This window comes from Strongyloides ratti (genome assembly GCF_001040885.1).
Source record: "Strongyloides ratti genome assembly S_ratti_ED321, chromosome : 1".
Taxonomy (NCBI): Eukaryota; Metazoa; Nematoda; class Chromadorea; order Rhabditida; family Strongyloididae; genus Strongyloides; species Strongyloides ratti.
Window position 1 is genome coordinate 10,929,239 of NC_037307.1, and position 17,665 is coordinate 10,946,903.

Consider the following 17,665-nt stretch of genomic DNA (forward strand, 5'->3'; position numbering starts at 1 on the left):
CAAAAGTGTGGAATATTTTTTGAAAAAAATCGCTTTTCATGAAGAAAACAAGATTTAAAAAATTAATTTAATAATTATAGATCAATTTTTTGCAAGAAATTCATTAAATCTAGTTTCATCATCATAGGACATCTCAAACTTGAGATATGATGATAAATGTAGCTTGAGAAAAGCTTTCAAGAACGTACTCATAACTAACGTTACAATGCTCGTATAAGTGTGAAATTTGTTGCGCTGGACTTTTTTTAACTTTTTAGATGTAGTCCACGTTGAAAAGTTTTCTTGATTTTCAATATTTTCCAAGATATAGTACTTGGCATTTTTTCGCGCTTAATCTTTTGTCATCATTTTTTATATCTCAAAAATGGCTGGTGATATAAAAAAATTTTGAAGGTAGACCCTACATGAAAACTAATATGAAAACGATTTCAGAAAACCGCTTGTTTCTAGCTCCATTTTGAAAGAAGTTACAACCAAAGGCGGAAATTTTTTCTAAATAATCATTGTTCATGACTTTTCAGTATCCTGGTTAAAAATTGTCATATGAAGATAAGCTTAGTGGCAAACGATTTCTCTTAAAAAGTTATTTTAAAATGAATAATTTCTATAAAAATAACTTCCATATTTCCTGATTTTCAAAAATTGTTCAAGAAGCTCCAGCTTGACTTGTCATCAGAACTTAAAAAAACAACTTTTTTTAGAATTTTGGCATAATATTATATTCATTCGATAGCCCTTGAGAAGAGATGAATTTTGAATATAATCAAGGATATGTAAAAATTAAAACTTCAGAAGTTATGAGCCTTCAAAGTTGGAGGCGAAAGTGGGGAATATTTTTTGCAAAAAATCGCCTTTCATGATCCAGTTGAGCATTTTTAAATTAAAAGATATATTCTAGATCAGATTTTTACGGAAAATTCATTAAAGTTGGTCTCATCTTCATAGGACTTCTCTAACTTGAGATATGATGAAAAATGTAGCTTGAGAAACGCTTTCAAGAACGTACTCATAACTCAAGTTACAATGCTCGTATAAGTGTGAAATTTGTTGCGCTGGACTTCTTTCAACTTTTTAGATGTAGTCCACGTTGAAAAGTTTTCTTGATATTCAAAAGTTTTCAAGATATAGAATTTGGCACTTTTTCGCGCTTAATCTTTTGTCATCATTTTTTATATCTCAAAAGTGGTTGGTGATATAAAAAAGTGTTGAAGGTAGACCCCATATGAAAACTAAAACGAAGATGATTCCAGAAATCCGCTTGTTTCTAGCTTTATTTTCAGAAAAGTTATAACCAAAGGCGGAAATTTTTTCTAAATATTCATTGTTCATGACTTTTCAGTATCTTGGCTAAAAATTGTCATATGAAGATAAGATTAGTGGCAAACAATTTCTCTTAAAAAGTTATTCTAAGATGAATAATTTCTGCAAAAATAACTTCAATATTTCGAGAGTTTCAAAAATTGGCCAAAAAGTTCCAACATGACTTGTCATCAATACTTAAAAAAATTAACTTTTTTTAGAATTTTGGTATAATATGATATTCATTCAATAGCCCTTGAGAAGAGATGAATTTTGAATATAATCAAGGATATGTAAAAATTAAAACTTCAGAAGTTATGAGCCTTCAAAGTTGGAGGCGAAAGTGGGGAATATTTTTTGCAAAAAATCGCCTTTCATGATCCAGTTGAGCATTTTTAAATTAAAAGATATATTCTAGATCAGATTTTTACGGGGAATTCATTGGACCTAGTCTCATCTTCATAGGACGTCTCAAACTTGAGATATGATGAAAAACGTTGCTTCAAAAACGTTTTCAAGAACGTACTCATAACTAACGTTACAATGCTCGTATAAGTGTGAAATTTGTTGCGCTGGACTTTTTTTAACTTTTTAGATGTAGTCCACGTTGAAAAGTTTTCTTGATTTTCAATATTTTCCAAGATATAGTACTTGGCATTTTTTCGCGCTTAATCCTTTGTCATCATTTTTTATATCTCAAAAATGGTTGATGATATAAAAAAATTTTGAAGGTGGACACTACATGAAAACTAATGTGAAGACGATTTCAGAAAACCGCTTGTTTCTAGCTTCATTTTGAAAGGAGATATAACCAAAGGCGGAAATTTTTTCTAAATATTCATTGTTCATGACTTTTCAGTATCTTTGTTAAAAATTGTCATATGAAGATAAGTTTAGTGGCAAACGATTTCTCTTAAAAAGTTATTTTGAAATGAATAATTTCTATAAAAATAACTTCCATATTTCCTGATTTTCAAAAATTGTTCAAGAAGCTCCAGCTTGACTTGTCATCAGAACTTAAAAAAAACAACTTTTTTTAGAATTAAGACATGATATTATATTCATTAGATAGCCCTTAAAAAGAGATGAATTTTGAATATAATCAAGGGTATGTAAAAATTAAAACTTCAGAAGTTATGAGCCTTCAAAGTTAGAGGCGAAAATGGGGAATATTTTTTGAAAAAAATCGCCTTTCATGATCCAGTTGAGCATTTTTAAATTAAAAGATATATTCTAGATCAGATTTTTACGAGAAAAACATTAAACCTAGTCTCATCTTCATAGGACTTCTCAAACTTGAGATATGATGAGAAATGTTGCTTGAGAAACGTTTTCGAGAATGTACTCATAACTCAAGTTACACAGCTCGTAGAAGAATGAAACTTAGTGCGCTGGACTTCCTTTAACTTTTTAGGTGTAGTCCATGTTGAAAAGTTTTCTTGATTTTCAATATTTTCCAAGATATAGTACTTGGCATTTTTTCGCGCCTAATAAATTGTCATCAATTTTTATATCTCAAAAATGGTTGATGATATAAAAAAATTTTGAAGGTGGACCCTACATGAAAACTAATATGAAGACGATTCCAGAAATCAGCTTGTTTCTAGCTTCATTTTGAAAGGAGATATAACCAAAGGCGGAAATTTTTTCTAAATATTCATTGTTCATGACTTTTCAGTATCTTGGCTAAAAATTGTCATATGAAGATAAGAATAGTGGCAAATGATTTCTCTTAAAAAGTTATTTTAAAATGAATAATTTCTATAAAAATAACTTCCATATTTCCTGATTTTCAAAAATTGTTCAAGAAGCTCCAGCTTGACTTGTCATCAGAACTTAAAAAAAACAACTTTTTTTAGAATTAAGACATGATATTATATTCATTAGATAGCCCTTAAAAAGAGATGAATTTTGAATATAATCAAGGGTATGTAAAAATTAAAACTTCAGAAGTTATGAGCCTTCAAAGTTGGAGGCGAAAGTGGGGAATATTTTTTGAAAAAAATCGCCTTTCATGATCCAGTTGAGCATTTTTAAATTAAAAGATATATTCTAGATCAGATTTTTACGAGAAAAACATTAAACCTAGTCTCATCTTCATAGGACTTCTCAAACTTGAGATATGATGAGAAATGTTGCTTCAAAAACGTTTTCAAGAACGTATTCATAACTTAGGTTACACAGGTCGTAGAACTATAAAACTTGTTGCGCTGGGCTTTTTTCAACTTTTTAGATATAGTCTACGTTGAAAAGTTTTTTTGATTTGCAAAAGTTTTCAAGATATAGTACTTGGTATTTTTTCGCGCTTAATCCTTTGTCATCATTTTTTATATCTCAAAAATGGTTGGTGATATAAAAAAATTTTGAAGGTGGACCCTGCATAAAAACTAAAATGAAGATTATTCCAGAAATCAGTCTGTTTATAGTTTCATTTTCAGAAGAGTTACAACCAAAGGCGGAAATTTTTTCTATATATTCATTGTTCATGACTTTTTTGTATCTCAGCTAAATTTTGTCGTACGAAAATAAGGTTAGTAGCAAACAATTTCTCTTAAAAAGTTATTCTAAAATAAATAATTTTTGTAAAAATATTTTAATTATTTCCAGAGTTTAAGAAATTGTCCAAGAAGCTCCAACTTGACTTGTTATCGGTACATAAAAAAAAACTTTTTTTAGAATTTGGGCATGATATTATATTCATTCGTTAGCCCTTGAAGAGAGATGAATTTTGAAAATAATCAAAAATAAGTAAAAATTAAAATTTCAGAAGTTATAAGCAATCAAAGTTAGAGGCAAAAGTGAGGAATATTTTTTGAAAAAAATATCCTTTCATGATTCAGTTAAGAATTTTTAAATTAAGATACTTATTCTAAATTAGAATTTTACGAGAAATTTATTGAAGTTGGTCTTATGTTTATAGGACTTTTCAAACTTGAGATATGATGAGAATTATTACTTGATAAACGTATTCAAGCACGTACTAATAACTCAAGTTGGAAAGCTTTTAGAAGTGCGAAATTTTCTCGCATTTGACTTTTTTCAACTTTTTAAATGTAGTCTATGTTTTAATATTCTTCAGATTGTCAACACATCTTAAGATACAATATTGAGTATTTCTTGGTACTTAATCTTTTATCATAATTTTTTTTATTTTAAAAATGATTGAAAACCATCATTCGATTGTGAAAATATCGTCAAATTATTTATCTTAATAAAAACCTTCTATATTTATGGTTTAGTCTTCAGTAACTTTTATGTGTTTATTGGTAATTAAAACATTTTTATAATTGATAAATGAAAAGATTGATTTATCTGGTATAGAATATAATCTAACTAGAAAATTAATTAGAACAGTCTTGAAAACATTACAATTTTATTGTATTATAAAAGTGAAATTTAAAAAATAAACGTAAACTTTACAAATAGATAGTTTAAAAAAAAGAATAACAATTAAAAACTAGTGTGTGCGTAGCGCATGCTATTTAATAATGATAAAAACAATATATTCCATGTTCAAGATCATTCTTGAAAATCTTTTTTTAAAAATTTATATCTTGTTTAGAAATTTTTATTTTCAAAAAGTTTAAATCAAAAACGATTTCTCCAACCTTTTTTTATCGTTAGAATAAATATCACTTCAAAAACTTGGAATGACAATTTTGAATCAAATTATAATGTTACTTTTTTTTTTGCACTTTATGCTGCAATACTAATATTAAAAAAATTATATTTTGAAAAAATAATTACATTCATTATTATCAGAGAATTTTTTATTTTAGAAAGGTTTATTAAATATTAAAATGACAAAAAAAAAATACTTTTTCACAACTTATTTATCTTCTATATATATATAGGATAATGTTTTAGAAATTACATCCTTTTAACAATAAAGTAAGAAGTGCCATTCTAACATAAACTCCATTCTCCATTTGTCTAAAGTAAGCAGCTCTTTCATCATAATCAAGTTCTGTTGATATTTCATCAACTCTTGGTAGTGGATGCATTACAATTGGAAGTTCACGATTTGGACCAAAAGCATTTATTTTTTCAGCTTCATCATTATCTAATCTTGATTCATTTAGTAATTTTGGAGTTAGTACAAATTTTCCTTTAACATTTTCATAATCATTTTGTGAAGCAAAACGTTCTTTTTGTATACGTGTCATGTAGACAACATCAACCATTTTTATTCCTTCAGCAAGATCATTAAATATTTTAATCGTAAAATTACTATATTTTCTGAGATAATTCATTACTTCTTCAGGCATTCCTAATTCAGGAGTTGGTGAAACAAGATGTAATGTTATTCCTGTATAAACACAAAGAATCTTAGCTAATGAATGAACAGTTCTACCATTTTTTAAATCTCCTACTAAAGCTATTGTAAGATTGTTAACAGTACCTAATTCAATACGAATAGTAAAAAGATCAAGAAGTGCTTGTGTTGGATGTTGACCAGCACCATCACCAGCATTAATAACAGGAATATCAGAAATTTTGACAGCTCTTTGTGCTGAACCAATTTCTGGGTGACGAAGAACTATAATATGAGTATATCTACCCATCGTAGTTATAGTATCTTCTAAACTTTCTCCTTTTGTTACAGATGATGATTGTGAATCAACATTAATAACGCTACCACCTAATTGTAACATAGCTGCTTGGAATGAACAACTTGTTCTAGTTGAAGGTTCATAAAATATTGAAGCCATACGGAATCCTTTAAGAACATCTGAAGTATCTTTTTTTCTAAATATATCTTGACGATAATTTTCAGCTAATGTCATTATGAGATGAACTCTTGTTTTATTTAAACTTTCTACATCAACAATACTCTGTCCTAAAAATGAGTCATCATCTTCTTTAATAGATTCTGAACGTTTGAAATTTTCAATATATTCCTCTTCAGCTGATGATGAATGAGTTGAAGGGGTTCTTTCAAAAACTCTTTGTAAATTATGATTTCTCATTAATAATTTATCACTATGAAGTATAATATTTTTACCAAAACCTTTCTTTGCCAATATTTTACCATCAACATAAACTTCCTCACCACGAATGACAACTTTTTTAACTGCTCCTCTTAATTTCATTCCAGCATATGGCGTCCAGTTAGCCTTTGAATAACCACCATTCTTTGGTACTTCCCATTCTTCATTTAAATCAACCTCAACATATGTAGTTTCGTCATCAATAATATTGAAAATTTTTTTTGGATTTGTTGAAAGTTTTTCAATTAATTGATCAAAAGTAAGTTTACCTTCTGATACAGCTGTTAAAAATAGTGGTAACATATATTCAACACCTGGAAAACCTGGTGGAGGATTTTCTGATTCTTTTTCTTGACAAGTATGAGGTGCATGATCTGTAGCAAAACAATCAATGTATGATATATGTTTCCATAATGCTTCAATATCTTTCTCTCTACCTAACTTTGGTCTAACCTCTTTTACTCCACATGGTAAATGATTTTCTGTTAACCATAAATGATGTGGAGCAACTTCACAAGTGACATTCCATCCTTTATCTTTAGCAGCTTTAATTAACATAATTTCTTCTTCTCTAGCAACATGACATATATGAACTGAATGTCCTGTTAAATTAGCTACAGTCAAGACAGCAGCAAGAGTTTCTTTTTCAGCATGACAGACAATAGGTTTATTTTTTGGGAATGCTTCAAAATGTTTAGTCCAATCAGAAATATTATTCAATTTTAATGTTGAAAAAGTATCATTTAAGTACATCTTTAAACCACAAACTTTTCTTGAAAGAGATGCTGCAATTTTTGCATTATCAACAGTAGCTCCAATAAAAAGTCCATAATCAACAACGGCTGATTTTGAAGCAATACTTTCAACCATATTAAATATATCTTCATTAATTAATGAAGGATTTGTATTTGGCATTGCAAGAACAGTTGTTATACCACCAGCTAATGCAGCTGTTGTTCCAGTATACCATGTTTCTTTATGTTCACCACCAGGTTCACGCATATGTACATGAACATCAATAAGTCCAGGTAATCTACGAATATTAGCATTAGTTATTGAATCTATTTGACTTTTTACACTTGGTCTACATCCTTCTAAACGTAATGCTTCAATAAATAATTTTGCACATTTAATATCTGTAATAAGTGGTATACCATTATCAACAGCCATTCTTCTTGTTTTATATCCATGAGTACTAAAAGCACTGACACGATAAGCACCATTACCTTTTATTGGTAAATTTATCATTAAATCTATATCTTTGTTAGCCAAAAAATCACTAACATTTTTTGTTACACCACCTGTCTTTTCATTTGTAGAGTCTTCTTCAAATGGCCATTCAATAGCTTGAATATTAATACCTTTACTTTGAAAATAATCAGCTGTACCTTTTGAAGCATAAAGAGTAAAACCAAGAGAAGCAAGAGTTTCAACACTATTTAACATTTCATCTTTTCCATGATATCCACCAATAGAAATGAATATAGTTTTTTTAGGTACAACAAAACCAGTTGAAATAAGACCTTTTAAATATGCCTCATAACGATTTTGACCAAAACAACCAACTTCTCCTGTTGAAGCCATCTCAACACCTTGTATAACATCAGCTCCAGCTAATCTTGAAAATGAAAATTGTGGTACCTTAACACCAACTTTTTTACATTTATTTTTACCAAAAATAACATTTACTGGTTTAATAGATTGTTTTAAAATTAAATTATCATCAGACATCATAACTCTTGTAGCAAGACCAACAAAATCAAAATTTAATGTTTTTGAGACAAATGGAAAACTTCTTGATACTCTTAAATTACATTCAATTACACTTAAATTGTTATTTTTAGCTATTAATTGTAAATTAAATGGACCATTAACATTTAATGCACTAGCTATTTTTGCGGCTATTTCTTTTATTTTATCTAATGTTGTTTCATTTAAATCTTGTGGTGGTGTTACAAGAGTTGCATCACCTGAATGAATACCAGCATTTTCAACATGTTCACTAACAGCCATAGCTATTAATTTTCCATCCATAGCAACACCATCAACATCTATTTCTTTTGCTTCATTAATAAATTTTGAAACAACTACTGGATGTTCTTTAGCTACAATAGCTGCTTGTTTAAGATATCTAGCTAAATCACCCTCATTATGTGCTACATTCATTGCAGCACCAGATAAAACATATGATGGTCTAATAAGACATGGAAAACCAACTTTTTTACACCATTCAACAGCTGTTTCATAATTTTCAGTTTTTTTCCATAATGGTTGATCAATATTAAGTTTATCAAGAAGTCTACTAAAATTAAAACGATCTTCAGCCATATCAATATTCTGTGGACTGGTACCAAAAATCTTCATTTTTTGTTGTAAATCAGCTTTTGATAATGATAATGCAATATTATTTGGTGCCTGACCACCAAAAGCAAGAATAACACCTTTACTTTTTTCAATTTCATATATTGTTGTTACAACTTCAAATGATACCTCTTCAAAATATAATCTATCACACATATCATAATCTGTTGAAACAGTTTCTGGATTACAATTAACAGTAATAGTTTTATATCCAAGTTTTTTTAATTCATTAACACATCCTACACAACAAGCATCAAATTCAACTGATGATCCAATTCTATATACTCCACTTCCAAGAACAATAACACTATTTTTATTATTAAAAGTAATATCATTTTCAAATCCATTATAAGTAAGATATAAATAATTTGTTTGTGCTGGCCATTCAGCAGCAACTGTATCTATTTGTTTGACACATGGTATAACACCTAAATTTTGACGTATTTTTCTAATAGTAAATTCATTAGAACCAATAGTTTTAGCAATTTGTTGATCACTAAAACCACATTGTTTACTTTGAAGTAATAATTCTTTATCTAATAATGATGGTAATGTTTGACGTAATTTTTTATATATATCAATAATATGTTTCATACGATATAAAAACCAACGATCTATTTTTGTTAATTGATATAATTCTTCAAGACTAAATTCATTACGATATAATGCTCTTGATATGGCAAGCATTCTTTTATCTGTTGGTGTTGTAAAGTCATTTTCTGTTGTTTGTCTACCAAATAAAAATGGTGAAAATCCCCAATAATTTTCACTAACCATTCTTAATGCTTTTTGAAAAGCTTCCTCAAAACTTCTACCAATACTCATTACTTCACCAACAGATTTCATTGAACTACCTATAGTTGTAGAGACACGAGCAAATTTACTTAAATCCCATCTTGGAATTTTAACAACACAATAATCAAGTGATGGTTCAAAACAAGCTGTTGTCTTACCAGTAACTGTATTTCTTAATTTAGATAAATTATCACCAAGTGCTAATTTAGCTGCAACATATGCTAATGGATAACCAGTTGCTTTTGAAGCAAGAGCAGAACTTCTTGAGAGACGAGCATTTACTTCAATAATATAATATTCTAATGAATCTGGATTTAAAGCATATTGAATATTACATTCACCAATAATACCAAAATGTCTGATAACTTTTAAAGCTGTTTTTCTTAAAGCATTATACTCTAAATCTGATAATGTTTGTGATGGTGCTACAACAACACTTTCACCTGTATGTATACCAAGTGGATCAACATTTTCCATATTACAAACAGTTATACAATTATCATAAGCATCCCTAACAACTTCATATTCAATTTCTTTCCAACCTTTTAAACTTTTATCAATTAATACTTGATTAGAATGAGCTAAAGCTTGTTGAGCAATTTTTATTAATTCATTTTCATTATTTGCAAAACCACTACCTAAACCACCAAGAGCAAAAGCAGCTCTAACAAGAACTGGATAACCAATTTCTGATGCTGCTTTAATAGCTTCATCTAAAGTTATAGCAGCTTTTGATGGTGCAACTTTTTCATTAATTGATTCAATTTCAAAATTAAATTTTTCACGATCTTCAGTATTCATAATTGTTTCAATTGATGTTCCAAGAACTTCAACACCATATTGTTCAAATATTCCATCTTTATATAAATCAACAGCACAATTAAGTGCCGTCTGCCCACCAAATGTACATAAAACACCACTAGGTCTTTCTTTTTTAATAACATCTGTAACATATTCTTTTGTTACTGGAAGAAAATATGTCTGATCAGCAAATCCTTTAGATGTTTGAACTGTAGCAACATTTGGATTAATAAGAATAGTCTTAATTTTTTTTTCTTTTAATGCTTTTATAGCTTGAGCACCTGAATAGTCAAATTCACCAGCCTGTCCAATAGTAAGTCCTCCTGAACCAAGAATTAAAACTTTTGTTTGTTCACCTTTATTATAATTAGAATAAAAAATTAATTTTTCTTTAATTAAATTTCTAATATTAAATGATTTTTTTTGTCTATATAATTTTATTGAATCAACAAAAACATCAAATAAACATTCCATATCTACAGGACCAGCAGCATGTTCAGGATGAAATTGAATTGAAAAAAATGGCTTATCAACATGAACAATTCCTTCATTTGTTTTATCATTTTCATTAATAAATAATGGTACCCAATCTTTTGGTAAAGTATTTTCATCAACAGCAAAACCATGATTTTGTGATGTTATAAAACATCTTCCAGTATCAAGATGAGTACATGGTTGATTATGACCTCTATTACCATATTTTAATTTATATGTACTAGCTCCAGCACTTTTTGCTAAAAGTTGATGTCCAAGACAGATACCCATAATTGGTTTATCTGTTTCTTTAATAATTAACTTAAGTCTATCTATCAATTCACCAACCATTGATGGATCACCAGGTCCATTAGAAATAAAAAGACCATCATAATCTTTTAATTCTTTTTCAATTGGATAATTGTATGGGACAACTTTAATTGAAATATCCCGATCAAGAAGACATCTCAATTGATTATATTTTAAACCACAATCAACAGCAAGAATTTTCATTTCCATTGTATTAGAACCATACTCAAGTACCTTTCCTTTTGATACAATACTAACAATATTTTCTTTATTAACATCAACAAAATCAAGTTTATCTTCTGGATCACCATCCATAATAATCTAAAAATAAATTTAATATTTTATAAAAAAAAAAGAAAATATTTTAACATACTTTTGCTTTTAATGTTCCATTTTCTCTAATTTTTTTTGTTAAACATCTAACATCAATACCAGTTAAACCAGGAACACCATGTTTTTTTAACCAATCACTAAGACTACTAACAGCTTCATGATGGCTATGTTCTCCATCAGGGCAAACACGATCAACAATCAAAGCAGCTGGCCAAACTTTAGAACTTTCAAAACCTCCAATAGGTAATCCATACTGATCAACAACAGATTCATCAGGAACACCATAATTACCAATTAAAGGATAAGTTAAAGTAAGAAGTTGTTTGGCATATGATGGATCAGTCAATGACTCAACATACCCGACCATCCCAGTTTGGAAGACAAGTTCTCCTGTTACAGAAGTATGTGCACCAAACAGTTGTCCTTTAAATTTTGTTCCATCTTCAAGAAAAAGAGTTGCAGACATCTTCTTTAACGGTTACTATAAAAAAATAGTAAAAATAAATTATTTGAAAAAATTAAATTATAAGGAGATTTAAAGCATATTAATTTAATATATTATATTATACGATAAAGCAAAGATAGGAAAAGGCTATCAAGATATTTTATCATAATTTAGATTACGTATGGTCAATGACAACGTTTTTATCGCATAATTCACTTGTTATAAAATTTATTAATCTCCGCCTTTGAAATAAAAAAAGAAAGAAAAGTCAACTTAAGATAAAGACAAGATACAATATGTATTTTGATTTAAATAATAAATAGAGGGACAAATATATAATATAGTTAGTTACTTTTATCATGAAATGTTGTAAAATAAAATATTATGACTGTTGAAATATAACTAAGTTGATTATTATTACAACAGCTGAAGAATGTTTTTAATGAAAAGGATATAACTATAGACAATAATAGATATTATAAATAATTTTTTATTGCCACTTATTATATCTATTATATATATAAATATACTTTTTCATTAAATAAAAAAAAGTTTTAAGTTTGATACAATAAGAATGTTTGAATGCGGCAAAATTATATAATAATTATAAAAACTTTAATATAACACAACACAATTGTTATAGATTCAAGGTATAAACACAAGAAATCATATACAAAATATATTAGATAATTTTAACGGGATCACTTTGAAGTATAATTTATTAATAAAAAAATTTATAAAAAATAGATATCTGTCCAAATCTTTTCAAGACAATAATAAAATAATTAAAATTTATCATTCATTTTATTATAAAATTAAAAATAATCATTAAAAACTTTAAAAAAAATTAGAATAAAATCTTATATAATAAAGAAAAAATAGATTTAATCAAATATTATTATAAAGACCTATTTTTTTTTTATTTTTTTTAAGCAAAGTAAGAAATGCTGAAAATTAAGATGGAAAACTAATAAAAGTACAACATTTCTAGTACATTAGTCCTAACTTGTACTTTGTAGTTTTTAATAATTTATTTATACAATATAATTTGTACTTTAACAAAGATTCATTTTTAATCATTTATAGAACACGGTGATTTTGTACTTATAATAAGAAGATGCTGTCCAAATATCTTTACATAATTAATCATACAACTTAAACATTATTTTCTTTCTTGCTTAACATTTTGTTTTAAAAATATTTATATTTTATTTTTTAATTGATCAATAGAAATTGAAAAATCATGTTTATATAGTATGAATTTCAAATTTTACTATCAGATATATTTTTATACACACAATCTCGATTCAAATAAATGTACTACTTAGACAACTAATATTGATAAGAAGAAATTTCCTTTTTTTTTTTTTGAAAAAATATTAGATACTGAAAATTAAATTAACCTTCAAATTAGATAACATAATTTTCTTTTTAACCTTACAAATATTTGATAAGATAAAAAAAATATATGAAAAATGTTTAGAAAAAGAATATCTTATTTTTGTGGTGAATTACATAAAATTATAGACAAAAAAGTTGTGACCATAAAACAATATTTTAAATTTGTAATTGAAGTAACAAATTAACAACAAAGAGCAATCACTTTATTTTAAAACATTTATAATATGTCAATTAAATTATCAATTTATTTTTATAAATTTTAAGTAAATATTTTAAATAATATACATTATTTAAAACCAATAAGTATAATGTTTATATACTTGATTTTATAATTAACTATCAAAAGATTGAAATGATATGATACAGTACATCGAAAATAACTTTTATCATTGCAATTATTTTTCATATAGTACAATTTGTAAGAATATCAAAAACAAATAAAATAATTAATTGATCTTACAATAAAATGAAAGAAAATATATATGTTTTTCATATAATCATTTAAATGATTATCATTAAAAAATTTTTTTTCTTTTTATTATGATAAATACTAAATTTAAAATATTTTTAATGAACAATTTTTTTAGTACTTTTTCCCTGTCTTTTAAAATATGTATGTAATACATTTTTGTGTGATTAAATTTTTTAAACATTTGATTAAAAATATATCAATTTAATTTTTAGTATTCATAGGTATTTTAAAAAGGCTTTTTGTTTGTTTATATTAAAATTTATAAATATTTTCAATAATTTGCCGAATCATTTTATTTTTGGTTTAAAATTTTTTTATTAATGAAATGTAAATTTAACATACAATTGTACATAAATTTTGAAATATAAATATTTAACAATTTAGGTTTCAAAAAGTTAAAGTTATTTATAATCATTTTATTTATATTTTTAGAAAATAAAAAGTACAAATGAACCAAAAACATTTTGGTAATAGACAATATCTAACACTATAATATTAAAGAATTGTTTCTTTTATATTTATAAAAATTTAAATGATATTGAAAAAAACATTACGAAGTATTACATAAAAAAAAACTTGAAAGAATAAAAAAACATCAAATAAAATTTGATTTTTATATCATTTTAAATTTATTTTATGTTAAAATAAGTTTAATAAAAAAAATTCTAACTTTAAGGAATTATTTTTGTTTAACTGGATAAGTATTTAGAATAACAAAGACAATTGTAAATCATTTATTCTTAATAAATAAAAAAATAATTTATTATAAAATAATTTATACAATTAAGAAATCGGCAAAGTTTAGTTAACAAAACAATGAAACAAAGTTTAATAGATATATGTTGCTCCATTAACAATAAAATTATAATTTTGAATTTAATGACAATAATTCAATGAAAAAAGTAACAATGAAAAAGACATAAAAACCTTCTAAATGACATAATTTATTATCTTATTTTTATATATAATTTTTTGAATATATTTTTTTAAATATTTATTATAAATAATAATTGACAAAAAAAACAATAGCTTAAAAAAATGAAATTTTTAATAAATACTTTAATAATATACAAAAATAAAATTATTTATAAATTTATCTTGCACCTTTACTGGTTATTAGCCGTTTTAAATAAATATCACATGCTTTAGCTTAGTATGACGTAGATGATAAGTATCGAATCTAACATTATGATAATACTAACATATGATTAATAAATATTTTAAAATATTTAACAAAATTTAAAAACAACATGCACGTTATAAAAATTTGGAAACAAAATAAGGCTAATTTTAGATAAAACAACAAATTCATTTAACATTATTTACTCAAAAAAGACCAAAAAAAATTTATAGTAAATAATATTAAATTATTGTTCAAATATAAACTATTTTTTAGAATAAAAATATTTAATAAAATATATCATATGTTACAAAAATTTTATTACCTGGTGATCATGGTCCTGTGATCATCAACACACAAATATTAAAAAATAGACAAAATATATATCAAAAAAAAATATAATTTAATATTTGTATCCAGCAAATCCACTAAGACCATAGTGGTTGTGTTGTGGGTGTGCTCCAGCATAAAATGAATCAGCAAATTGAGATTCAGAAGAGATAGCTGTAGCCATTTGTGGTTCACTGTTTAATTGACGTGAAGCAGCGGAAGAGAATCCTTGAGCACTCTGTTTTCCTGAAAATCCAGAGTCTGATACAGGGTATCCAGCAAATCCATTGTTAAGTCCAAGAGATTGATAGGCTGGTGAAGCACCGACGTAATAAGAATTCATGAAAGTCATTGTATTAGTAAATGGTGAAATCACAAAAGTGGAGGTGACTAATTTTGTAACAAAAAACTGTCTTATTTTATAGAAAAATTATATTAGATAATTTGAATCTCACTAATTTTTCATAATCTAATTTCTCAATAGATTATTTTTTTTATATTCAAAAATATTTTTGAATATAAACAGGTGACCTAAAGTTTATAAAATAAAACCTTTCGGTAAAAGTAATATTTCTATCAAACTTTAAATTTAAATACCATGTGTTTTATTTATCAAATAAAAACCTTATCATTAATCAACAAATAAATATTTCAGTTACCAACAAAAGAAAGTAATTAAGAAAAAATATGCAAACTTTGCATATAAAAATATAAACCAAAAATGAAAATTTATATTTAATGAAAGTTGTATATATTTAAATATAAAAAAAAGCGTACATAACAGATAATGTACAGTACTTTAAAGAATAAGATCACCATCCCAATCTCCAGCAGGAAGAGCACTTTTATTCAAATCATCAAAGTAATGATGTTTCAAGGCTCTTTTCATATCAATTCTATTATTTGGTTCATATATCAACATGCTGGCTAGTAAATCTATACCGTCTTTATCAATAAGCCCATTACAAACTTCTCCCAATTCTTTAGAAGGCCACTTTGGAAAAGTAGAAGAATAATTAGGCAGATCTGATACACCTTTCCATAAATCTTCATTTGCTGTTCCCAAAATTCTGTAATTACAAGCTATTTACAAAATACCATTAAAACAAAAACTTACTTAAATATTCTAAATAGCTGATCAATTTCTGAATCTCCATGAAATAGTGGGCTTTTTAAAGCCATCTCTGCAAAAATACAAGCTACAGCCCACGTATCAACACCATGTGAATATCTCCTGACTCCAAGTATAATTTCTGGTGCACGGTACCACAAAGTAACTATTTCATGTGTATAGGCACGTAATGGTATACCTATACTACGGGCCAGACCAAAATCAGCGACTTTTAGACATCCTGAACTATCAACAAGCAAATTTTGGGGTTTCAAATCTCTATGGAAAATACGACGTTGATGAGCAAAACACATACCTTGACAAAGTTGATATAAATAACTCTTCATAAGATACTTATCCATAGTTTTATCATCTGGTATTTGATCAATATATCTTTTAAGATCCATTGTTAAATATTCAAATACCAAATATAATCTTTTCTCTTCCATAATTATAGCTTTTAAAAATACAATATTAGGGTGTTGTAATTCACGTAACATGGCTATCTCACGCACAGCTGTTGATGGAACACCTTCATCTTCACCTTCTAAACGTATTTTTTTCAAAGCTACTAGTTCATTAGTTCTAACATCTCTAGCTTTATATACAACTCCATAAGTTCCTTCTCCAATTTTTTCAAGTTTAAGGTAATCGTCAAGACGAGACTTATTCTCCATATTCATGATCTAAAAGAATGTGAAAATTAACAAAGAAAAATAATGGTGAAAATTAATTTAAAAGTAAATAATCATTTTCGAAGAGATATCAATTGAATGACTATTATAGTAAAAAGAGGATGATTTTACGATGCGTTTGTTAATGCGCGCTCTCATTAAAAGGGCAGACTTTCGCGCCAAGACTTCTTTAGAAATGAAGTCGATTAATGTAGAATAGAATTTATTTAAACAATTAACTTTTATTTGAAGAAACTACTTTAACAATAATATAATTCAAAATTAAATCCATCATGTATTTCATAATCCTGGAGTGTGATATGATCCTTATAAACTGTATACCATTTTTTTAGAACCAATTTGTCACTTCTAAAAAATAAAAATTTAATATTTTTATCAACAATTTTTATTTTAAAAACATACCTAGTTCCAATTTGTGCAGCTATAAGTTTTTTTAAATCTCCTATAGTATCAGTTTCATTACATTTTACACGAACCTTCTTTCCAACACGGTCATTTACCGTTACTTCAATCATTTTTTTTTTTGAAAAATGGCTAGTCTTTAATTGTTTTCCAAAACTTGCAAAAAAAGTTGTATATTAAATTTGTGACAAAATATACTTTATTCCACAAATTGTCTTATTAGGTTAATAACAAAGCACAGATTTCAAGCATATGTAAAGTAAATATAAAAATTATAAAATGTTTTATTTATATAAAAAAAGATCTACATATTTTAATTGCATTTG

At 26.4% G+C, this 17,665-nt stretch overlaps 4 protein-coding genes across 4 annotated transcripts; all 4 read right to left on the reverse strand.

The window, feature by feature from the left end:
• Positions 1-5,162: 5,162 nt before the first annotated feature.
• On the reverse strand, positions 5,163-11,829 carry SRAE_1000334900 (CAD protein; the record flags this gene model as incomplete). Its single annotated transcript, XM_024650528.1, has 2 exons — positions 5,163-11,351; positions 11,404-11,829. 2 exons carry the CDS (start codon positions 11,827-11,829, stop codon positions 5,163-5,165), a joined length of 6,615 nt encoding a protein of 2,204 aa, XP_024504297.1.
• Positions 11,830-15,204: 3,375 nt separating this feature from the next.
• Positions 15,205-15,483, reverse strand: SRAE_1000335000 (Hypothetical protein; the record flags this gene model as incomplete). The annotated part of the gene is made up of 1 exon (XM_024650530.1): positions 15,205-15,483. One exon carries the CDS (start codon positions 15,481-15,483, stop codon positions 15,205-15,207), a length of 279 nt encoding a protein of 92 aa, XP_024504298.1.
• A 447-nt stretch (positions 15,484-15,930) lies between these two features.
• Positions 15,931-16,925, reverse strand: SRAE_1000335100 (Cyclin-dependent kinase 1; the record flags this gene model as incomplete). Its single annotated transcript, XM_024650531.1, has 2 exons — positions 15,931-16,201; positions 16,249-16,925. 2 exons carry the CDS (start codon positions 16,923-16,925, stop codon positions 15,931-15,933), a joined length of 948 nt encoding a protein of 315 aa, XP_024504299.1.
• A 251-nt stretch (positions 16,926-17,176) lies between these two features.
• Positions 17,177-17,452, reverse strand: SRAE_1000335200 (Ubiquitin-like protein 5; the record flags this gene model as incomplete). Its single annotated transcript, XM_024650532.1, has 2 exons — positions 17,177-17,285; positions 17,340-17,452. 2 exons carry the CDS (start codon positions 17,450-17,452, stop codon positions 17,177-17,179), a joined length of 222 nt encoding a protein of 73 aa, XP_024504300.1.
• Between the last annotated feature and the right edge of the window lie 213 nt (positions 17,453-17,665).